The 24,201-nt window shown below is 43.6% G+C and overlaps 1 protein-coding gene across 2 annotated transcripts in view; it reads right to left on the bottom strand.

Moving 5' to 3' along the window:
- The window catches only part of SYN3 (synapsin III), a 288,932-nt gene that overhangs the window by 3,205 nt on the left and 261,526 nt on the right, over positions 1–24,201 (bottom strand). Inside the window, exons 7-12 of one of the 2 annotated variants that reach the window (XM_060245551.1) lie at positions 23,086–23,228; positions 15,884–15,958; positions 14,539–14,641; positions 5,135–5,269; positions 4,073–4,160; positions 1,477–1,774 (exon numbers count right to left, since the gene is read on the bottom strand). In XM_060245551.1, the coding sequence (XP_060101534.1) occupies positions 1,477–1,774; positions 4,073–4,160; positions 5,135–5,269; positions 14,539–14,641; positions 15,884–15,958; positions 23,086–23,228 (842 nt within the window). The remainder of the gene's footprint in view (positions 1–1,476; positions 1,775–4,072; positions 4,161–5,134; positions 5,270–14,538; positions 14,642–15,883; positions 15,959–23,085; positions 23,229–24,201) is intronic. The other variant, XM_060245552.1, reaches the window with a different exon arrangement.

Here is a 24,201-nt window from a genome sequence, read left to right as displayed (position 1 = left end):
AAATGTTATGGCTCATCTGACTTGATTTGGTGATGCTGCATTCTTAATAAATTGTTATTCATCAGCTGTGCTTGCCAAGCTCTTCAGGGACTGACATGGATGGAGGCAGGAGAAGGATATAAGAGGAGTGCTGGTGAATCGGGCTAACAGTCCTTCCAGTCCTGCATCCTTGTTTCTTGCTGCAGTCAACTGGATGTTTCCTAGAAAGCTCACAAACAGGACACGAAGGCAACAAACCTCCAAGATTCTGGTGAGCTTCAACCCAAAGTGCATCTCTTTTAAGGAGAAGGTGGGTGCATTTTATTTATTCATTAATGGACATTTTTATATCTGGACTTTCCTTGAGAGCAAGTTTGGTGTAGTGGTTAACTGTACAGACTCCTATCTGGGAGTTTGATTCCCCACTCCTCCACTTGCACCTGCTGGAATGGCCTTGGGTCAGCCATAGCTTTCACAGGAGTTGTCCTTGAAAGGGCAGCTGCTGTAAGTGCTCTTTCTGCCCCACCTACCTCACAGTGTCTGTTGTGTGTGTGTGGGGGGGGGGAGGTAAAGGAGATTGTGACTGCTCTGAGATTCAGATATAAATCCAATATCTCCTTCTGCCTCCTTATGGCTCAAGGTGACTTAGACATTCAGATTTAAAATATACAAGACAGCAATGTAATCCCTCTCTTAAAAATACATCCAGTATATCCCATTTAAAGCCCAATGGCCTTGCAGTGTCTCCTAAATGCTTCTAGAGACAGCAACCCCCTCCTGCTTCTTTAGGAAGGTCACTGCATAGAGCGTGGGAGCTACAGTGGACAAAACACAGGCTCTGGTGAATGCCTTAAGTGGGGGAAACTACTAGCAGGTGGCAGCCTGAAGACCTCAGTGAGTGCATGCAGACATATGAGAAGAGCTCCTCTAGGTCCTAGGCTGTGAAAGAATACAATCCTGCTTCCTGATCAGGGTGTATATACACTGGCTTAACTGTCTGCTAGCAATGCAAAGTGTGTATGTGTGTGTAGGGGGCGGGGGGAAGAACTGCCTTCCTCTCTAGTGTGTGGCACAGCTCAGTTGTTTGAATCGCCCAATGCAGTCTGTTCTGTGGTGCATCTTGTTTAATTTTAAAGCCTCCTTAAAATGCCAGTTTGGTGTAGTGGTAAAGTGTGTGGACTCTTACCTGGGAGAACCAGGTTTGATTTCCCACTCCTCCACTTGCAGCTGCTGAAATGGCCTTGGGTCAGCCATAGCTCTCACAGAGTTGTCCTTGAAAGGGCAGCTTCTGGGAGAGCTCTCTCAACCCCACCCCCTCACAGGGTGTCTGTTGTGCGGGAGGAAGATAAAGGAGATTGTGAGCTGCTCTGAGACTGAGATTGAAATTGGGAGGGTGGGATATAAATCCAGTATCTTCTTCTATATGGCACTTTGGCCACAATAGATTATCTGTGGGGGTCCACACAAAATACCCAGCTGTCAAAGGGAGGTACCTACTTTAGATGAGGATGAGGAGCAGCCTGTGGCTTGGAGAGTTCACTGGAGCCTTGTGGGCCAGGAGCTCGTCCTTGGGCTGGAGGTCTCGGCTGCTGTGGAGGGAAGACAGCTGGTCTGGAAGGCTGGCTAGGTGAGCTTCCAGCGGACGATCTGGTTTGCTGGGGAGAGCCAGGTGATCTCTGCTGCTGTGGTGAGGTGGACTGGGGGCTCAGAGGTTGTTGACCCTGTGGAGAGAGCCTTTGCTGGGGTGGAGCCACTGTGCGGGGAGGCTGTGATCCCTGAGACTGGCGCGGGCCCCCTGCATCAAAGAGGCACATCTTAGAATAACACTTATTTCTTACATTTGTGTGGCAAAATCCTTATACGGCCAGGGCCAGCATACCTATGGGACTGCCTCTCCCTGTATGAGCCCCGTAGATCTTTATGATCAGCAACCCAACAACTTCTGGTGATACCCGGCCCTAGAGATGTCTATCTGGCCTCAATGAGGGCCAGGACCTTTTTGGCCTTGGCCCCTGCCTGGTAGAATGAGCTCCCCCTGGAGATTCAAGCCCTGTGGGATCTGCTTCTTTCACCAAACTTTTAGTTGAGGCAGTGGACATCATTTGTTATCAGCCTCCCATCCAGTGCTATAAGACCTGCTGGACCTGGACAATAGGCCATGTCTGTGAGGCAGAATTTGCCATTTTAGTACCTATTCTCTATAATTTTAGATTTTATATATTTTAAATTGGTTTTTTTACTATTGATTGTTTTTATGACATAACCCGCCCTGAACGTGTTCTACGGGAAGGGTGGGCTAAAAATCAAATCAATCAGTAAATAATAATAAGGAACTTTAAGAGATTAGATTATTCAGCATTAGCATTTCAGGATCGTCTCCAGCACAACCTCCTCATTTTGCTGTGGAGCAGAATGAGACAAAATTCGATTTGGAATTTTTAAAAAAAAAACAACTAATAAATATTCCAGTATTATTTATAGACTATCAAGGAACTACAAAACACAACATCATGCACAAACAATTATCCAGTTCTACAAAGTTCTACAGTTTCAATGGAAGCAACATTGTTTACTCTCCCCTTGTTTGGGAATTCTGTACAAAAACAATTTTTTCAATCTCATCTCTAAATTGCGCAATTTAATTACATAGAGGTATTTTGCAATCCTTTTGCTTACTATTTTGTTTTTCTAGTTTTTGTATCTACTGTATTTATTTCAGATATCTACTCAACTTTTTTTAATCTGTCACTTCAGAGGGTTTTTTTGGTCAATATGTTGTCCAAAGATCTTTATTAAAATAAAATCGAGCTCTTCTTTGCTTCCAAAGATACTGTTTGACTCTGTTTCTTTCCTACTTTTAGACTCTGGAAACTTCTCCACATGGCCTTATGCCTTAGACTTTATGCTTTGGGGAACAAAGTCTCTCCCGCACCCCTTTCTCCACAGCATTGTAGTACATTCATGAATCTTCTGGGTTTCATGAATTTTTCTGTCTTTTCCCAGCCTGCATAGCTATTGGAAAAATTACAGTAAAGCTGGGATGGCTGCTGTGTAGATAGGAAAGTTTTACTTTTTTGAGTCTTGCCCATGCAGCAGCTATTTCCATGCCCCGGTTCCCATGGCGCCCATTTCTCCTCCTGCTCCTGTAGGGCTTTGTTAAAAAATGGTAATTGAATGCCATTAGGTCATTGTAACATTAGAACACTGTGCCTATCAGGTTCTTCCTCAAATGCCCAGTTTGCCTTTAGAAAAGTGTCTTGTCTCTTCGATGGCAGGGATAAATGGCAAAGCATATCTCCGTAGCAAAAGGGGCTGGAGTCTTTTTAACAGTGAAAGCTGGGACTACACATTTAAGTGGCATTTTTAAAAAAAAAATTTTTTTAATAGAGCTGGTGGCATGGGGGAATGACCACTGATTGAAAACCAGGGTGGGAAACTTACCCTATGGAAGCCTCATGGCCACTGCGTTGTATTGGCAGCCACAGCAAAAATACCTATGCTATTTCTAGAATGGGTTGTCTGAACAGAAAGATTTTGGTCAGCAGAATGGTATTTTTGCCTTCATTCCAAAATGATCCCTGAAATGGGGACAAGAAACAGCACGTGGTGGGACTTGATGAAAATAGTCTGCTGTCCATTAGAAGACAACTTTCCTAGGATCCATCCAACCTGTTGCTTTTAAACCTCTCTCTCCAATGAAAGGTAGCCCTAGTTTCTTAATGTAACATGCCCCCTCACACATGCACACACATGAAGCTGCCTTATACTGAATCAGAACACTAGTCCATCAGTCAGTATTGTCTACTCAGACTGGCAGTGGCTCTCCAGGGTCTCTGATAGAGGCCTTTTCACATCACCTGCTATCTGGTCCTTTTAACTAGAGATGGTGGGGATTGAACCTGGGACCCTCTGCATGCCAAGCAGATACTCTACCACTTAGCCACATCCCTCCTTGCTGACAAGGTGCTGTGGTTATGTGTGCCCGGAAGCCATTCATGTAAAGCAAAATGTCATTGGTTCCAATCCCATTTTATTTACCAATGATAGCAATACTGTTTCCCACACTTTATTGTCTGGGAGTGCTAACTAGTACCTTGAGGAGGCGGTCGGGGTTGAGAAAGCTGTCCAAGTGGAGGGCCTGGCTGAGGCTGCATCTGTGACTTCACTGATACCTGCTGAGGCTAGAGGTTAAAAAATAAAAGATCACTTTATTGCAAAGGATACAGCAACTATGGCAAATGTATTAGTGTTACATACTGTTTGCCACAGCTTATTGTTTTAATCATCCAGCCAGGAATGTCTGATGATGAAAAATTTGGACATTGTTTTGTAAATGAGGCTAGTAATGCAGTTACAGTTAAATTAGGGTGTTTCTAGGCAGGAAAAATATCCTTTAAGTTAATGTCACTGTCTTGTAAAACATGCACAAGTGATCCCTGGTACAGCAAGCATGCAAATGCTGAAGGCAGCTGGTTTCAACCAGAGCTCTCTTCCTGCCGTTTACACTAACTCCTGTGTGTCAGGAAGTACACTCCTGGGAAAAACTCTCGGCACATGCAACTATCCATAGTTTTCATTTTCTTTGTCTATCTTATAATCAGGGGTTTTTTTCTGAGCAAGAATGCACAGGAATGCAGTTCAGGCTGGCTTGGTGTCAGGGGTGTGTGGCCTGATATGCAAATGAGTTCATGCTGGGCTTTTCTATGAAAGAGAGCCAGTTTGGTGTAATGGTTAAGTTTGCAGACTCTTATCTGGGAGAACTGGGTTTGATTCCCCACGTGCAGCTGCTGGAATGGCCTTGGGTCAGCCATAGCTCTCACAGAGTTGTCCTTGAAAGGGCAGCTTCTGGGAGAGCTCTCTCAACCCCACCCCCTCACAGGGTGTCTTTGTGGGGGAGGAAGGTAAAGGAGATTGTGACCGCTCTGAGATTCAGAGTGTAGGGAGGGATATAAATCCAGTATCATCATCATCTTATCATAACACCATAATGGAATTTATCAAAGCTATAGTATCACAAATTTCTTTTGCAGAGTGCTGTTTTGCTTTCTGACAAAATGGGAATACTCCATGCATCTAGGTATGACTTGGACATTTTAGATCTTGCGAGGGTTGTAATAACATGTTGGGTTTCTTGGAAGCTCCCTCCTATCCTTACCCAAGGCCTTAGAGGTGAAGGAGAAGATCCCACCGTCAGAACCATCTGAGTCATTTTGGAGACAACCAGATCTGCAATTAGCTGCTTGTCTTCTTCCACATGCTCCCCTATCAGGGGCATTGAGCTGTCCATCACCTAGACAGAGAGATTACATGAGTCTTGAATGTTAATGACAGTCAGATGAGCTTCCTTAGGCTATATCAGCAAACAAAGAAATGGTACAATCAGCACTAATACATATAATGCACAACTGTCTGGGGACTGCATGACAGATTCAAGACAGATGAGTATCCTGAATATGTCAAGTTTCTGAGCTACACTACACCATTCCATTTTTTTAAAAAATGCTAAAATATATCCACAGTGGTTGGGTTTTGATGGTAAATAGCACAATTAGTTCATATCATTTAAAGGTTGCACTCAAATGCTGCAAGTACACACATGAAGCTGCCTTAATATCAAATCAGTCCATCAGGATTAGTGTTGTTTGCTCAGTGGCTGTCCAGGATCTCAGGCAGAGGTCTTTCGTGTCACCCAGCATCTTTTAGCAGGAGAGGCTGGGGATTGAAACTTGAACCATCTAATTCTCACCAGTAGATGGAGCCATTTTACTCCCAAATTGTGCTCAGTGATGTCACATCAGTTTTAAGTTTGATACTCTTCATTATGTCCATGACAGTTTTAGATAGTGAGCTGCTCTGTAATCACATCCCATCCATCAGCACAACCACCTTGTATGGAAGAAAATGAACATTGTGAGCACCTTCGATAGTTTGTGGAGGTTTTTTTGGGTGGGGGTGGGGGGTGTCGGTGGGAGCAAACAATGTACTTGCAGAGAATCTACTGGCTGTACTTGCACACTGTTGGTACCTTGGCTCCTATTATTGGGAACTGCCCTTGCCAGCATGACATTGAGGTCAGGAACTGGTGGGAAGCAATCCTAGTTTGTATAATTTTATTAGCTAAACTAAAGTCTCTGTGCCTGTTGATATCTTATTCTAAAGCCCATGTTAATAGGAACACATCATTCAGGTCTTAATCTGTCTCACTCTGGCCAATTAGGTTCCTTCCATGCTAGCATTTCTTTCCTCCTTTTGCCAGAATTGACGTCATTTGTCCAGTCTAGTTATTATGGAGAGCCATATGACACTGGTGCCAAACTGTTGCACACCAGTGCTGTGAGTGTTGTAATTCCAGCCTTCTTTTCCAGAGCTGATTTGTGGAGATATTTTTGGCTTCATATTGGGTCAGCAGAACTCCTCTAATGGACCCATCCAAAATGCTGTTTGAGCACCTGTGTGGCAGAGTGGGGCATGAGACAGAAGGGGGACATCACATGGCTGGCGGTACTCTGCCTTTTAACCTTTCCTGCCTTTAACCTGTTGTCCCTTTCTCCATGGTTTTTAACAACAAAAGTTTTGCTGTTCTCCTTTCTATTTTTGCATAAAAAAGGAAAGTGAAATGAGGACAGATAAATTGGCTGTTTAATGTATCTGTGCCCATGCCAATGTCTGGGGTGCTCTCATCTGAGACATCCAGTTCAGCAGAGAAGGGCCTGGTGCTCCCAAATGCAACTTCTTTCTGAATCTGCTTCTAGGCTGGCTAGCAAGCCTGTACTATACAGCAGCTGCTTTTGCTGTGTCTGGCTTGCAAAGCAGGCTGTGCTTCAGTGGTGGGCCAATCCCCAGCTCTCCTCTGAGTCTTGGAGATGACTGTTTCTTCCTTCTTTGTGTCTGCTGCTAGGGTGCCTTCAGCCACTTCTTCCCTTCCAAGCCCTTAAAAATCGTATTGCTGGTAGTGCTGAGCAAATAAGCGTCTATTGCCTCCATCAGACACTCCTTGCAGGGACTTGTGGTGCTTAGCATGAGAGCCATTGTCACTGTTACCCACTGGGGGCACTGGACAGTGAGATGTCTGGAATGAGCATATTACATACCGGGCATTCGAAATGTACAATGGGAAAAAAATGGTCCCTTCATGTTCCATCATGACAGCTAAAAGACCAGAGTCAATAGAAACAAAAATTCTAGTTCATGTTCAGCATTTCTTCAAGCCAGCAGAGGAGGTTCCTCTCATTTTAGACTCTCCTCAAAATCTGGCACCCTGAGTGATTGCTAGGGTTGCCAGTCTGCAGGTGGTGGTTGGAGATATCCTGGCATTAAATCTGGCCTCCAGGTTACAGAGATCCCCTAGAGGAAATGGCTGCATTGGAGGGTGGATTCTATGGCATTGTACCCCATCAAGGTTCCTCCTCTCCCCAAACTCCAGGTATTTCTCAACCTAGAGCTGGCAACCCTAGTGGTTGTCTAGGTTTGCCTAGTGGATGGGCAAGGCCTGCGAGGGCACCCTGGCTCTAGTCAACCTGAGGATCTTGTAGAGAGCAGCAGCTCAGACAGTGAGAGGAGCTGGGAGGGGGAGGGGGGACTGCCTTTGCTCAGCGTGGGCCGAGAGGGGGAAGCAGGAAAGTGCATCTTGGGGGAGGTGAAGATATATTTCATTCCTGAAGTCACACCTCTGCAGTAATGAAAGAAACAATATTTTAAAGAATAAAGAAAGTTTTGAGTTCAAGGACCCCGCCCCCCCCCCCCCAAAGCAGAGAGAGGGCCTCCAAACTGTGGGATCCTCTGCCCCCAACTAGGGATTGGCAACCCTATCAATCATGAGAATGAAGGTGCTGCTCTAATTTCTACTGTAGCACAAAAACATTTAACCCAGTGGAATTATTTTGAATGTATCTAGAATGGAATAAAACCTGACCTTGCAATGCTGAGATAAAGATGTGGAACTAAATGCCAAGTTGGCATAAGCAGGGTAGAAAGCTCTTTCTCCATCCCTGAGAACTCGAGTTCCATGTAGCAGCTGATGGACCATGCGGCTGTGGCCTTCACAGCTGTGCAAGGTCAGTGGCTGTCTCCTGACACAGCTGCCTTCTCCTGATAAGGGATTTCAGGGGGAGAAGGGCAAAAGGAAGAGTCTGGAAAAGCCTCCAGTCCTGTCTGCAGGCCTCTTTCCCACTTCTGCATAAGCGTGAGTCAACTTGTTGCTGATTTCATGTGCTGAGTGTGGGCCGACAGGAAGGAACCAAAGAGCTGATTAATCCCATCAAAGGGATGGTGGAGACAGCAGCCACAGGATAAATAAGCTTCTATACAGAGTACTATGATGAAGTGTTAGGAGGCTGGTGGAACCCAAACAACAGTTAGACAAGCATCATTACTGTGTACTGGCATTGCCAACTGTTCAGATAAAACTGTCCTAGTCTGCTCCTGTGTCCTTTAAGAGCACATGAAACTTTACATGGCATTGAGATTACCATCCAATAACATCTACAGATGTGGCTGTTTTCAACAGCTGAAAAATAGATGCCAGTAAAAAGCCGGCAACTCTACTGGGTTTTGATTTGCAAACACACATAAATACCAGTATTAAACAAAAAGTGATGGCATTTTATTAACCTGCTAAATGCACACCCTGGCCATGGATAAAGTTATTAAAATTTTCTCACAGGGCCTTAGAGAACTAGGTTTGAATTTTGCTTTCCTTTGGAGTAGATATAACTGCATCTCCTATGTATTGTTTGTGAGCATCCCACATCAAGCAACGTGATCCATGCCCAGAGCTTCCTGCTTTACTTGGGTACCTCTCAGGTAACATTATTTGCTTTCCTGAAAGTCCCTCTCAAAGGGCCTTACTCCTTGGCCAAGTCCTGGCATTCAGACATACACTGCAAATTCCATGCTCAGAACTCCATGCCCAAGCATAACGGGCCTATTCAGATCAGGGCTACATGGAGAGGAAGCCTGTGCTTCCTTCTGCATAATTTTCCTGACCTAAAATGGCCTGAGTGGGGGAGGGACCATTTGCTTATGAGGGGGAAGAAAATGTAAAATGCAGTTAAACCTTAAGGCAGGGCCAAAATAAAGAGGAGTAAGGTTTTTTTACCCTGTTTTTCCTCTTACTACCTGATCTTTAACTGGAGATGGTGGGGATTGAACCTGGGACCTTCTGCATGCCTAGCAGATGCTCTACCACTGAGCCATGGCCCCTCACCAATTTTAAAAGGAACAGCTATAGAGGGACTAGTTTAAAAGCTGGCAACAACCAGGGTGGAAATCTCCTGGCCTTTTAACAGAGGCTGAATTTGTGGAAATGGGCATGGATGTAAGTAACCTCACCAAGTAAAGTAACATAGGATATCTGTCCCTGAAAAAGGCAAGACACAGGGGTCATTTTGTAGAAAAATAGGTGGTGGAGCTCATCCAGGGATTGTTATGCAGCTGCACATACTATTCAATGGATAAGGAGGTGGAACTCTCAGAAAGATTCAGGAGCTGTGCTCCTGTGAGCTCCCACTAGGCTTCCCAATCCCCAGGTCCCAGAGGGGGATCCCCCGGTTTTACAGGCTTCCCCCCTCCCCCAGCCAGCTGGCCGGTGGGGGAAGCCCCACCCCCAGAGCCATCATGTACCTCCAAGAATGATTCCCATAGGGAATGATGGGGAATTGATCCGTGGGTATCAGGGGCTGGGGGGGGCCCTGTTTTTTGAGATAGAGGCACCAAATTTTCAGTATAGCATCTAGTGCCTCTCCCCAAAATACCTCCCAAGTTTCAAAACGATTGGACCAGGGGGTCCAACTCTATGAGCCCCAAAAGAAGGTGCCCCTATCCTTCATTATTTCCTATGGAAGGAAGGCATTTAAAAATGTGTGCAGGCATTTAAATGTGATGGCCAGAACTCCCTTGAAGTTCAATTATGCTTGTCACACCCTTGCTCTTGGCTCCGCCCCCAATGTCTCCTGGCTCCACCCCCAAAGTCCCCAGATATTTCTTCAATTGGACTTGCAACCCTAGCTCCCACTGAATCTGAGGCCTGGCAAGACATATATTCTCCAGGCTGCTAGGAACTCTCAAACTCACATTTTTTGTTCTTGGTTCTAGAGAAAGATAGCTACTGTCTCAAAACCCATAAGTTGAATTCAAAATATTGTGATGAAGTTATAGGCATCCAGTTGTGCAGAGCAAGGCTTTTTTGTAGAAAAAGCCCAGCAGGAACTCATTTGCATATTAGGCCACACCCCTGATGCCAAACCAGGTGGATCGCTGTTCCTGTGCATTTCTGCTTTTTTTAATTATAAAAAAGCCCTGGTGCAGAGCACAAAAAGGCAATTGTATCTCTAATAAAACTCTGACCAATTTCACACTCACCCTACACCGCTCTGCCATTCCTCTTTTCAGTGTGGCGTCCTTCCAATTAACCACTATCTGCCCCGGGTCTTCACTTTGCATTGCTGTTTTTGTGAGGCAAGGAGGAACCACTAAAAACCAGTTTCTCTTTGCCGTGCAAAAACAGTGACACAAGGTGAAGCCCTGGGGCAGTTAGTGGGAAATCGGAAGGACGCCGCGCTGAAAAGAGGAACGTCAGAGCGGTGTAGGGTGAGTGAAAAATCAGTCTCTGTGTGGTTTGGGGTAGGGTCCCTAGCATCTTGACTCCTCTGAACTAATGTTAAACTGAGGAATTGCCTTTATTCCTTTTTGTGTGTGTCTGCAAACAATGATCTCATTGGCTAAATTATCTCATGATTATATAGCTAAGGGTGCCGATGTGTTTTTCCAAGAGCAGCTATCCAATGATCCATTTATGATAATTCAGCTGTTAACATCGTCCATCAAAGGAGCACTGGTGAACAAAGAAATCCCACGTCCATTGTGCACTGATAGACACCCCCTAAAAATCTCTAGTTGCAATATTACCAGAAGTGGCTCCGAAACAATCTGCAGGAAAAGAAAGAAGGGGAGACCAAGAGAAAAGAGTAGGCTAAAGCTAACATATTTTCCTTCCTGGCAGCACACTTGTCTCACATGACCTTTGACCTGTCACTGATTCCAGCAGGATACTTGCACAGTGCAAGAATGTGCCATTACCGCAGGGCTCATGTGGTTCTCATCAGCTTCGCAGAGCTCAGTGGGTGGGAGTGCATTCCCACATACCGCTGTTTTGATTTGTCAGTGGCCCTGAATGTAGCTGTAGGCCGGCTTTGCTCATCTCCCTGTGTTGGTGGAGTTTACAACAGGTCAGACACCAAGTCTCCATTCCAGCATCCTCATGTGGTAACCAAGGACACTTGCTCATTCTTCAGTTCACTTGCCCTGATTTTTCTTCTCCCTCCCACTGAGCAGATCTTAAATTTTAGCTTTGATTTTTTCCCCCTTTGCTGGCCATTCACATATTCACCTCTCTCCTGATGACCCCACTCCCACAAATAAGACCCTCCCAGCACAGTAAGTTTTACTTCAAAAAGACTTTCCCTGGGACACAACACACCATTATACATGCCACCCACAAACTCCGCTGGGGGCTTGTTTCAATTTATCAGCTACCCCTAGTAGTTGTGGCTCTGATTTAAAGATTTTACAGGTTTTACTTTAAAGGTTTCATGGGAAAAACTAGAACCTAGGATCAAATGCACCTGTTGATGCTCTTCCCAAAGTCTGCCTTAGGAGAGCTCAATTATAATTTCATCCGTGGCTTCTGTATGTAGCACAAGATCAAGCAGATTAAAACACATCTTTTTCTTTGAGATGGGAATTTCCCTCTATTTGCAAATTATAAGCATAGCAGGACTGCCAGCTTTTACAGCAATCCGCTCCTCAAGCTTTAAAAAAAAAGCTTGATCTGCAGGCACTAGAGGATGGTAATGCTGATTCCTATGAAAAGTGTCACTTGCAGATTTTTGCTTGGCAATGGTTGTTAAAGGCACAGGTGTGGGACAGAGCAGGTATATCTGGTCAGCTGATGTCTTTGGATCCCAGTAATGCTGTACTTCTTGTTGGTTGGTCTGAACGAGCTTCCCAAAGCTTTGTCATAATGTACTTGCTGTGGAAGCCCTTACATCCTCTTGCTATTGTACTTACCATCCTTTGATGTGTGGTTAATCAGCTCCTAAGAGCCCCATGGCACAGAGTGTTCAAGCTGCAGTAGTGCAGTCCTAAACTCTGCTCATGACCCGAGTTCGATCCCCAGCGGAAGCTGGGTTTTCAGGTAGTCAACTCGAGGTTGACTCAGCTTTCCATCCTTCCGAGGTCAGTAAAATGAGTACCCAGCTTGCTGGGGGGGAAAGTGTAGATGTCTGGGGAAGGCAATGGCAAACCACCCTGTTAAAAAAGTCTGCCCTGAAAACGTTGTGAAAGCAACGTCACCCCAGAGTCAGAAACTACTGGTGCTTGCACAGGGAACCTTTCCCTTTCCTTTAATCAGCTCCCGCCTTCCTTCCAGTCAGCAAATTTCCCCATGATTCACACAGGAAAGCAGTAACAAGTTTAGCTATCATGTCTTATCCTAATGCAGAAGTGGAAGAAATGCTTTGAAAAAGGCATGGGGTATCCCATTTACTTGCACATTTCAGCTTTCTGGTAGTACCTCTCTTGCCCCATTGATGATGTACTGGTGAAGGAGAAGGAGTTGCACGCACACACCTGCATGCATCTGAAAATCCATTACAGAGATGAAGATTAAAGCCATTAAATTCTTTAGTCCTGAGAACATACAATTTTCCTTGCTTGGACCATCTTTCTAGCCCATTACCCTGTTTCTAAGAACAGCCCATCAAATGTTTCTGAGAAGATGCCAAGTATTGCAAGTTGATTATGGCTATTATGTGCATCTTGTAATTGGTTAGGGGTGCCCTGCCCTGAATCTGGGGTTTTTGATGTACTGGACCTGAAAAATATCAATATTTCTGAATCCCCAAACTAGTATGGTATTTGGATTCAGGGTTTTTTGGGGAGAATCCCAGTTTTTTCTGGCTTCATTATATAGTCAGTAGTCCTCATTGGGTATAATGGGGAATTGAACTGAGGGTATTCAGGGCTCAGGGGGGCTGTTTTTTTTAAAGGTAGAGGCAATTTGGTGCCTCTACCTTTAAAAAAATAGCCGTTCCTCAAAATAACCTTCACATTTCAAAAAGATTGGACCAGGAAGTTCAATTCTATGGCCCCCCAATGAAGGTGCCACATTTGCCATTTTTTTAAAAGGCGTTTAAAGGGATTGCAGTCTTTTTAAAAGCCTTCTGCAAGATGTGATTCAACACCAAAGGTGTTTAAAGGGCTCACAGTCTCTTTAAACACTTCTCCAAGCTGTGAGTTAACTTTGAAGGCATTTAAAGGGACTGAGAGCCCATTAAATGCCTTTTAACTGTAGGTATTTTTGGGATTATTCAGCAATAGCTATATTGGCTAACTAAAACATAGACTGTGTTCATCTGAGAAAATACCCCCAAAATACCTTATAGGTATTACCTTATGAGATTATTTTGGCTCAGATACAGCTGAATGCACATCCATAGTATTTAGAGGTATACTGCTTCCAAACAGGGAGATTCTGCTTAGCTATCATGGTTGACAGCTATGGACAATCTTGTCTCCCAAGGGTTTATCTAATTTGCTCTGGCTATCTATCTCAGTGACCTCACCATGGTATCTCCTGGTACCTACTTGTTCCCTGAGCCTTGATTGGGGATAAATCAAAAGCATTTTGAATTAAATAAATACTGGGAGATTCAAATTTCATCCTACCACCTGATTGACTGGCTGAATACTGAGCTCATTTTGAGGTGGCAACTACTCCCCTTCCCCAAATTCCTGATGTGTCAGCAAGGCTGGGGACTCCTAATCTAGGTTGGGAACTCTTGCACATTCCAGTTTTCAGAAGGTACCTCTCCCATTGGTGATGTACTGGTGGAGGAGAAGGAGTTAGCCTTTAGTGAGAGATGTAACACGTTACTGTTTCCTACATGATTTAAGATGCAGGGAGAGAAGTGGCTGCCAGGCATACATCTTTATTATTAGGGAACAGAGATGCTTCTCAGGCATGCATTTGAAGAAATGCATTCACATCTAACTTTTCCACCTCAATTTCTCCCTTGTTCCCTTCCAGTGAGAATTTACACTTAAAAATTAATGACAGAATTCACACCAAATCCTTCTACCTAAGTTCTCCTTCCACCCTTTGTAATCTTCCCCATATGAGGAATTCCCAGTAGGAGTTCCCTTCACACATCTTAAGAAGTCACATGACGGATGCCTCATGCAAACTCATACTGAAACAAATGTTTTTCATGCCACTGGACTTTTTTATTTCACTATAACAGACTAACATGGCTACCACTTTTCAGCTGTGCACATGACCAAGCTGTTTTGGAGAGACAGACCGATGACATGTGTGATATTATTTCAAGGCACACTTTCATATACTCTGCTCTTCTAATAAGCTAATATGAATTGCCTCTGGGGCAGAATATATGAAGGAGGTGCACTGGCTGTGCGCTGAAATCTCTTGATAAATTTAAAAGGAGTGTCTTGTTGCGTGTCCTTGTATCAAGCATATTTACATTCCACTCAGCCTGTTACCTCAATGATATAGTCCTTCCCATCCTTGCTGTGGACAGCTTTGACTGCACAAATGTCAAGGCCACCAAACATCTCTGCAACAGAGTCTGCCCAGAGTCGATACCTGCAGAAATCATATACAATTATTTTAATATTCCACAGTTAGAATCAAGCAAACCTCCTGTTCTAATATATCAGAATTCCTAATTTCCCAAAGAACATAACAGTCACCACACTTTCTGAATGTTCATAAGGAGCTGGAATGCATGGAAGGCCCCATATAAACAGCATGCAGATGATTTTTTTTATATTAAATATGTCCCTGGTACAGTCATCACCAGTTTTACATCAGTTCTGTAAGATGACCTCTAAATCCCATCACCCAGTGATTGTGAATGTGTGTCTGGTAGTGGGTGATAACCATCTGTAAGTAAAGACAGATAAGAGATTTTCAGACCAATGAGATTGCTCTGGAAGTGGGGCCTAGAGATCTCCCAGAATTGCAACTGATCTACAGATGGCAGAGGTCAGTTTGCCTGGAGAAAATGGCTGTTTTGGTGGGTGGCCTCTACGGCATTGTGCCCTGCTGAGGTCCAGTCCCTCCACAGGCGCTACCCTCAGAACCTCCAGGTATTTCTCAACCCAGTTAGCTACCCTATCTTGAAGTAGGGATGCCAAAGACTTATCTGGCTCCAGGCAGAGGATTGTTTTCATGTGCATGAAGCTGGCATGGCACAATGATGTCACCTGGAAGTGACGTTATCGCACCAGGCATGTAGCATGAACAATGCTCTAGAACATCACATGCATGACATGCCTGGTGCGATAACATAACTTCTGGGTAATGTCACTGCACCAGGCATGTCGCAGCACACTGGAGCTCTTCTTTTCCCAGTAGCACTGGCCAGTGTATGCAGCTGTGAGGGCTGCTGCCACTGTCACCCAGAGTGCCACTGCTGTGACCATCCACATGCTGTTCCTCAATGACACTGGCCATTGAGAGCATGGTTTCAGAAAGGCAGCAGAGAATGTATGTGGATGGGGGATCAGTGAGCCCTCCTAGAAGTCTTGGCCTCTGGCAGCTGCCCCATCTCAGGGTATGCTGATGTCAGTCCTGGTCTGTCACCTACACATTCTTGTCAGAATCCTGAGATGAACAGGAATCCTGAGATGGACAGGACAAGAAGGTACATTTTTTCCAATTCTCTGTGGTAACTGCTGTTTGCTCCAGACCAGAAAGCAAGATATCAATAATACCTAATAATTAAATATAATAATAAATAACTAATTTAACCCCAGGGCTATGCTTATCAGATTGACTAAAAGCCCCATTGAGGTTTTGGCTGTAATCCCTTCTATTCATTACCTCTCAGTCATGGCGATCTGCTCCAACATGGCAGAACCTGTGTTTGCTTTCCAGTTTCCTGAGATTGACGTTCTCCTGGGAAAAACAAACAAGCTGCATGAGAACAATCAATTTCCCCAAACATGGCAATGTTTTCTTCAGGTTAAAGAGGGGTGGGAGTGAAAATGAGGAAAGTGGGCCAGAACTGCCAGGGCACGCTTTCTGACCCATGCTGTCCTCAGTTCCTGATGGCCCAGTAATTGTGCAGCTTCATCTGTAAGATGGGAACTTCCCCTTGTGTGCTGGCTGGCATACTCCCTCTTAGTTACATCTCTATTGGAATGCTGGCTGGGTATTCTTGCCTTGGCTTTATGAACTCTCTTCTGGATATGTTAGGCTTTGTACAGTAGACATGTTTGCGAAAGGCCTGTGGAATAATTAACCTTGCACTCGGTAGTACAGAATTTAAACGGCACAGGAGAGGCTTCAAGCCAGAAAAGCCAGAAGAAAGCTTCCCACACTGATCTTTAGAATAGAGTTTAAAAGGGGGTGATGTAAGGGAAACACTTTAAAAAAGTGAAACACTGGCTTTCATTCAGCCCGCTTTCCATTGTACTTATAACCTGGCGCAAAAACAAGCTTTCTCTGCTACCCTAAAGTCAATGGTTCTCAAAGCAACACATTACAGTCTACCAATGACTCCACAAGAATTATTAAAGGATACGTCTCCTTAAGCTGTTGATATTTGCCATGCTGCTGACAAACTCAGTCTCCTGAATTTTGAGCTAAGGAAGAGTGTTAGATTGTCAGATTCAGGCCAGCCATCTTTTTGGACACTGAAACTGTCATGTTGAATGACATCAAGAGTAATTTGTGCCACACATCCAGGTTAGATAATATGTCTGCCACAAATCAGGTTGGGGTTTCTTGACCTGACTTACAGACAGATGTGATATTGGGAAATGAATGTTCTCAAGGATGCAAGACCTGATTCAGCTCACAAGCACACAGCGGGAGGAGGAGTTTAAATCTTTCCTCTGTGCAATTTTCCTGAGTCAAATGTGCTGCACCAGAGCTGAGGAGGCCCCAGTGTAGTTGGGAATATTAGTTCCCCAGTGTCATGTCTGTAAAGCAGGTGACAGGGAACCCTGACCAAATTTAGGGTGGCTGTAACCAGAACAATTAAACACATCATTTGAACAGAAAGGCTAGTTGTAGTATATACTTTGGCCCACACTGTGAAATGGCTAAGGCGGCCACAGAGTATGCCAGAGCAAATGCCCAGACCTCTTGGCTCCATTTTCTGCCTGCCATGTTACAGGCTCTTCCCAGAACATTCATTTCAACTAAGTAAAGCAATTGTCCACATCCTGAAAGTTAAACAAATGGTTGTAAATGCACTTCATTATACCAGTGGTGTTCAATTAAGATCAAAGTCCTTTGTCTTAATAACAGCAGCACAAGCTTTTTAATCCACTGGGGAAGTAAGGAAGTTCTTTTAATTACAGTGAACATTCCATGGAACATTCCAAACCCCCCCCCCCCGCCCTTCATACTAAAAAGCTGAGGAAAAAGTCATACCTTAATGTTCTTTCTGACAAAATTATTTCCACATACCAGTCTTTTGTACATGAGGAAAGAAAATGGCTTGGGCTAAATCCTACATAAACTTTATTCATAATAAAACTATATATACTAATGGAAATGAACTTTACATAGTTGCTTGGTGAGTTTTCAGCATTTTTTTAAAACCCAGTCCCAGTAGTATTCAGTTCCTCACAAACTGAAAGAAATCTTTAGGTTTTATAAGTGTCAATGATGTGGCTTATTAAACCCAGATTTCATACATTTTTGTGAGTGTAATAAAAATAAAAAGATTGTGGTACTATGGAACATAGAACAGAGGACTACAGTTAAGATACCTGCTGAACCATTATATGATTTATTGTACTATTTAGAGGATATAGTGGGAAAAGATTAAGAACTAGTTTTACATTTGAGGTTAAAACAATGATATAATTCATAGGAACACATCATGTACCCTGCCCTTGGAAGAATAATTCTATAGTATTTGAGTTACGGATTTTAAAAATGAAATTGGTATTATGAATGGCTATAGGAAAGCTATATATCTGAAAATTAGTTCCTTCACGGATGGCGTATATCTTCAGTCACCAAGTAAGATGTTAAGTGCAATTTTCTCTTTTGTAAATAAACATATTTATTTCCTTACTTCATTCATAATCCACTTTTCTCCCTATCTGGGACCCAAGGTGTCTTACAATCTTATTCCTTTCCAGGGCTTTTTTGGTCATATGAGGCCACACCGCCTGATGCCACCATTGTTTCACACAGGGCTTTTTTGTTGAAAAAGCACAGCAGAAACTCATTTGCATATTAGGCCACACCTCCTGACGCCAAGTCAGCTGGAACAGTGTTTCTGTACGTTCCTGCTCAAGAAAAGCCCTGTACTTCTCTCAATTTTATTTATTTATTTTATTAATTTATATCCCGCCCTCCTCGCCAAGGCAGGCTCAGGGCAGCTAACAACACGAGGGTCAGCAACAGCATGCCCAACCATTTAACAATAAATACAAACAACATTAAATATAAAAATGTTAAAACATTTAAAACATCTGGTGCTAATTTGATGTATCCAGACAACAAGATATTAGTGATGGTAATCAGACTGGTTGATTTTTTAAACTTCTGGAAGTCCCAGACAAGCCACTGGTGGTGTTTCTGGGCCCAATCCATCGCTGTAGATGTCATTATGAAAAAGCGTGGTGGAAGAGTGCCGTTTTGCAGGCCCTGCAGAACTGTGTGAGCTCTTACAGGGCCCTCACCTTCTCCAACAGCTCATTCCACCAGCTAGGAGCAGCGATGGAAAAGGCCCTGGCTCTTGTTGATGCAAGCCTAGCTTCTTTGATGCTGGGGACCATCATCTGGTTTTGGGTTCCGGACTGAAGTGCTCGTTGGGGCATATATGGGGAAAGGCGGTCCCTAAGGTATGCAGGACCTTGGCCATATAGGGCTTTAAAGGTGATAACCAGCACCTTGAAGCAAATCTGGTACACTATCGGTAGCCAGTGCAGTACTTTCAGCACAGGCCGAATGTGCTCCTGTAAAGGAACTCCCATTAACAACCTGGCTGCAACATTCTGCACTAGCTGGAGTCGCTGGATTTGGGACAAGGGCAGCCTCATGCAGAGGGCATTGCAGTAATCTAATCTCGAGGTGACCATAGCATGGATCACAGTAGCCAAGTTGTCGCAATCAAGAAAGGGAACCAACTGCCTTACCATCCGCAGATGGTAAAAAGCTGACCTGGCAGTGGCAGCTACTTGGGCCTCCATTGTTAAGGAGGCGTCCAAGAGCACGCCTAAGCTTTTAACCTTGGGCGCTGGCATAAACTGCACCCCATTGAAGGTTGGTAAACAGACATCCGGTCCTAGACCACGGCGACTTAGGTATAAGACTCCGTCTTCATTAGATTTAATTTCAGTCTACTCAGTCTGAGCCACCCCGCCACAGCTTGTAATGCTGCGGACAGATCTTCTAGGGTGGAATCAGACTGGCCACCCATCAACAGGTAGAGCTGGGTGTCATCAGCATACTGGTTACAACCCAGCCCATGCTTCTGGGCAACCTGGGCGAGGGGGCACATGTAGATGTTAAATAACATCAGAGAAAGAACCGCTCCCTGTGGCACTTCACAAATAAGTTGGTGTCGCCGGGATAGTTCTTCCCCTAGTGCTACTCTCTGTCCCTGACTCTGGAGAAAGGAGGAAAGCCACTGCAAGTCTAACCCCTGGATTCCAGCGTCAGCAAGGCAACAGGTCAGTAACTGATGATCAACCATGTCGAACGCTGCCGACAGGTCTAATAACATCAGTACCGGTGGGCCACCTCTATCTAGGTGCTCACAACAGCACTGTTAGGAAGGTTACCTTGACTCTGTTTGGCTGACCATTGGCTAAACATTACCCAGCAAGCTTCCATGGTAGAGTCAAGACCTGAAAAATGCACCCTATCAGTTTCCTTCTCCTAACCAACAGTACTGAGAAGTGCTAGCTTGAAAGCCAGAATATCCAATTTAACCTTTAACCAGACCAGTTTCTATTGGGAAATGTGGTAAGTTCCATCATAACTTGTCTGTCGTGTCAAATATTTTGGGCTAGATTCCACTCTAGTTTTCCTTTGGTTTAAGGTCACTTCTTTTGATGGAGGGAAGTTCCCCACTGTAGACCTCTGTACTGTTTCCGGAGTAGCTTTGAACCCTGGGTATACTGTTCCATGAACAATTTTTCACTCTTGGTATTTTGGATCCAGTCAGGTCGTTATCTACCATATCTGACTACAGACACTGGTTTTTGTCTGTTCTGTGACTCTAACAAATGTTAATGAGAAGGTATCTTTCCAAACAGTCTAACAAAGAGTTCTGCATAACATATTAGCTAGTATACACTGTTTTTAATAAGAAATTTATTTCAATAAGAAATTCCACTTTATCTATTGGGCTCTGGAGTAAAATGTTAGAATGTTATATTCAACAACACCCATGAAGAGACAATTGGGGTTGCTTCCATTCTGTGATGCTTGCCTTTTGTGCAGTCACTGATGGTGCAAATGTGGAGGCATTCACAGTGACAATGGAGCACCCACACAACGGGCAGATTCTCCATACTTTCCTTGGCCATCCCCTCTTGCCCTCAATTTCCTGCTTGTGCTGCTGGGGGGAAAGGGACTTGCTAAATCACTGTACACTAAAGCAAAGTACCAACTTAAAAAAAAAAAGGAAGAGAGCTAGTAAAAAGTATTTCAGCAGCAGAAGCGGGGGAATGGTGGAGATGTGGGTAGAGGTTTGAAACTCCACAAAACTGCAAACCCACTTTCAGGAAAGTCCATAATAAGGAATGGAACAAAAACAGATGAAGATCCCAAAAGTGGATGAACCCAGGACAATTTTTTGTGGCTGCTGAAGAGAAGGGAGAAGAGAAACCATCTCCATTTGGTCATAAAACCAGAGCAACATTGCCATTTGAAAGCAAACCTGTTATATGGCTTATGAATGAATTTGGAGAGAGTCAGTATCTGTTATTGTTCAACAGTTTTTGAGTTCAGTGGCACCTTTGAGACCAACGTCAGCTGCTTCAGACCAACACGGCTGCCCACCTGGATCTGTTTTTGTTCAGAAACTGATATCTGGATCAACATTCAATTTCCTAATTCATAATTTCAATTGCAGTTGTAGATCAATATTTAGTATTTAGCTCTTGTAGTGGGCTGCTTTCCTGTTATTACTTCCACTAGAGGGCATCAACAAGTTTTAGGAATGTTCTAAAATCAGAAGTCAGAAAAGATGTAACATTTCACTGAGCAAGATAAAGAGATAATAAACAGCAAAAGAGCTTGTGGTATTATACAAAGCTTGAGCCTGAAGGCGAAAGAACAAGCAGATGTGCACCCTGCAGTCAATGCCATTGTATGCAAACAGAGAGACAAGGAAAAATCAAGCAGGTTCCTGCCCTCTGAGTAACTTGAATCAACATCATCTTGAGCTGTCTCAACATTTTCAGTTATCTACCATGACTCCAAGATCTCTCTCTTGGTCAGTCTCTGCCACTTTGGACCCTATCAACATGTATTTATAGTTAGCATTTTTGGTCCCATGTGCATTACTTTGAACCTCATTTGCCATGTTGATGCCCACATGCCCAGCCTCAACAGATCTCTAGAGCACCAATTCTCCCTGGTTCTCACATCCCTGAACAACTTAGTGTCATCCACAAACTTAGTCACTTTGCTGCTTACTCTCAACTAATGTATCTGAAGAAATATTTATTGCTGGACTTTATATTTTGCAATATGTTTCTCATAGTCACTTTTTGCCTGTCTGATCACCGACTTGCATTTTATTTGCCACTGCCTGTGTTGCCTTTTATTTACCCCACTCAGATTAGTCTTCTTCTGCTTAAAGGAATCCTTCTTACTTTTTACTGTTTCCCCCATTTTGTTCATTAACCATTTAGGCCTGCCTTTTTAAATACCTCTTTGTACCTTTCCAAACCTGTGGTATATATTTTATCTGAGCTTCTAGGAGTGTGGCTTTAAACCACCCATAGCATTTCTGTAAACCAAGCTATTTATCTTACATTCTCAGTTTTACTGGACTGTATACCCTCTCTTACATACAGAGCCACTCCACCTCTGACCCTTCCCTCCCTATCCTTTCAATATAATTTATATCCAGGAATCACTGTATCCCACTGATTTTCCTCACCCCACCATGTTTCTGAAATGCCTGCAATGTCTATATTATCCTCTTAAACTTTCTAGTTCTCCCATTTTACCTTGGACATTCTCCTATTTGCATATAAACATCTATAATTTCCCAGACACATTAGGCTTGCAACCTTCTCCTTGTGGCCTATAGACCTTGCCAGGCAATTAATATTGTTTGTCACCCTCTCAGCCGCCAGCCCTAATTCATTTCCCTGTAGCATTGTAACACCTGCATGGTTTGAGAAGTTATGTAATGTTGGTACCTAAAGGTATTTTTAACTATTTGATCTCCTTGCTATTTTAACCCTTTTAACTTACCCTATCTTGATAGAATTTTATATTAAAACTTAAATATACATTACGTGTGTCCGTCCGTCCGTCCATCCATCCATCCATCCATCCATCCAAAGGAGAGGGTAAGTCTCACATACACACACACACATTTGCTAAACTTACCTATTTATTCCCTCATTCCAGACACTTTGTCACTGGAGTGGGCCTGCTACCTCACAGAGCTCAAATTTAGCTATTTACTTTATTAGATTTGCTTTTATTTTTTAAAAAACAAATTAAATTTACTTTTTAAAATTTAGCTATTTATTTTACTCCAAGTGTCAAATTTATTTTATAGAATCTGCCTCTCCATCCTGTCCTCTTTAGCTTATCTTCTGATGAACTAAAGCAGCATTGGGCAGTGTTAACTTTTTGATCAGCTGCAGTACCATTAATCCTGCCTCCTGAAGAGCAATGTCCTAGGCAGTTACTTGGAGTCATGCAGTGGTAGGACAAGTACCGGATTACAACACGTAAAAAGTCTTCATCAATCATTACACCTATGGGAAATGGTTAAAATAATTTTGAACATTTATAATATATGAAGCCTATATTTTGGAAATCAATATATTTGTTCCCTCCAACCACACCCCAAAATCACTCACATGTAAGCTTTGTAATTGTTGCCAATTTTCTGGATTCGGATATCGTATTTGGAATCTATGAAGGTCTCCGTTGTGACGTACGTTTTGGCCATGGCCACCACGCTTGCAATGTCTTGGAAGTCATGCTGGTTCTCAACTTTAACCTTTGGTTAAACAAACAGGCAAAAGTATGATTTTTTTTAAGGGATACATCCCGTGAAACAATGTGACTTTTGTGCATAATTCTTAGAACTAAAAAAAAAAAAATGCCATTAGCAAAATGTGCATGAGTATGGCAGGCAGGAAGTATGTGGTGGAAGGGCCTGTATATTGCAACGAATCTAGGGAGAATCAGAGCATCCCTGTGCAGACCCTACATGAGATTCCTGTCACTGAGGGGCAGGCTTCCAAGTGTCGTATTTAGAAAGTATCCCCAAAGCACAGCATATAGTTGCCCACCATTGTCTCTAAAGTGGAATGAACTGCCTTATATATGGATACAGATAAGGTTAAGAAAGAGATTACATTTGGGGAGTGGCCTAGATTGGGGTCCCCAACTTTTTTGAGCCTGTGGGCACCTTTGGAGTTCTGTCATAGGTTGCTGGAGGTGGAGTCACACACAGGAAGCCCAAGTACAGGAGAGAAGAAGAGGGGTAATTGTAAAAAAAATATACTGGGCAAGAAGGCTGAGAGAATAAAGATAACAATATTATAACAACTGCAGCTGAAACAACATTATTTTACATGGCACACTCCCCTCCTCTCCCCACAATAGACACCTTGTGAGTTAGGTGGGGCTGAGAGAGTTTAGAAAAATTGTGACTAACACAAGGTCATTCAGCTGGCTTCATGTGGAGGAATGGGGAATCAAACCTGGTTCTTCAGATTAGAGTCCACCACTCTTTACCACTACACCAAGCTGGCTTTTACTTGTGCCCACACACTTTCTAAAAACACTTGGTGAACTCCAGGAAAGGTATTGGTGGGTGCCATGGTGCACAAAGGTGCCATGTTAGAACATAAGAATGTAAGAGAAACCATGTTGGATTATTCCAATGGCCCATCCAGTCCAGCACTATGTCACACAGTGGCCAAAATCCAGGTGCCATCAGGGGTCCACCAGCAGGGCCAGAACTC

The sequence above is a fragment of the Heteronotia binoei genome, chromosome 8, assembly GCF_032191835.1.
Source record: "Heteronotia binoei isolate CCM8104 ecotype False Entrance Well chromosome 8, APGP_CSIRO_Hbin_v1, whole genome shotgun sequence".
Classification (NCBI taxonomy): domain Eukaryota; kingdom Metazoa; phylum Chordata; class Lepidosauria; order Squamata; family Gekkonidae; genus Heteronotia; species Heteronotia binoei.
Note: the sequence above shows the minus strand (reverse complement) of the source record. Positions and strands in the feature narration are given on the sequence as shown.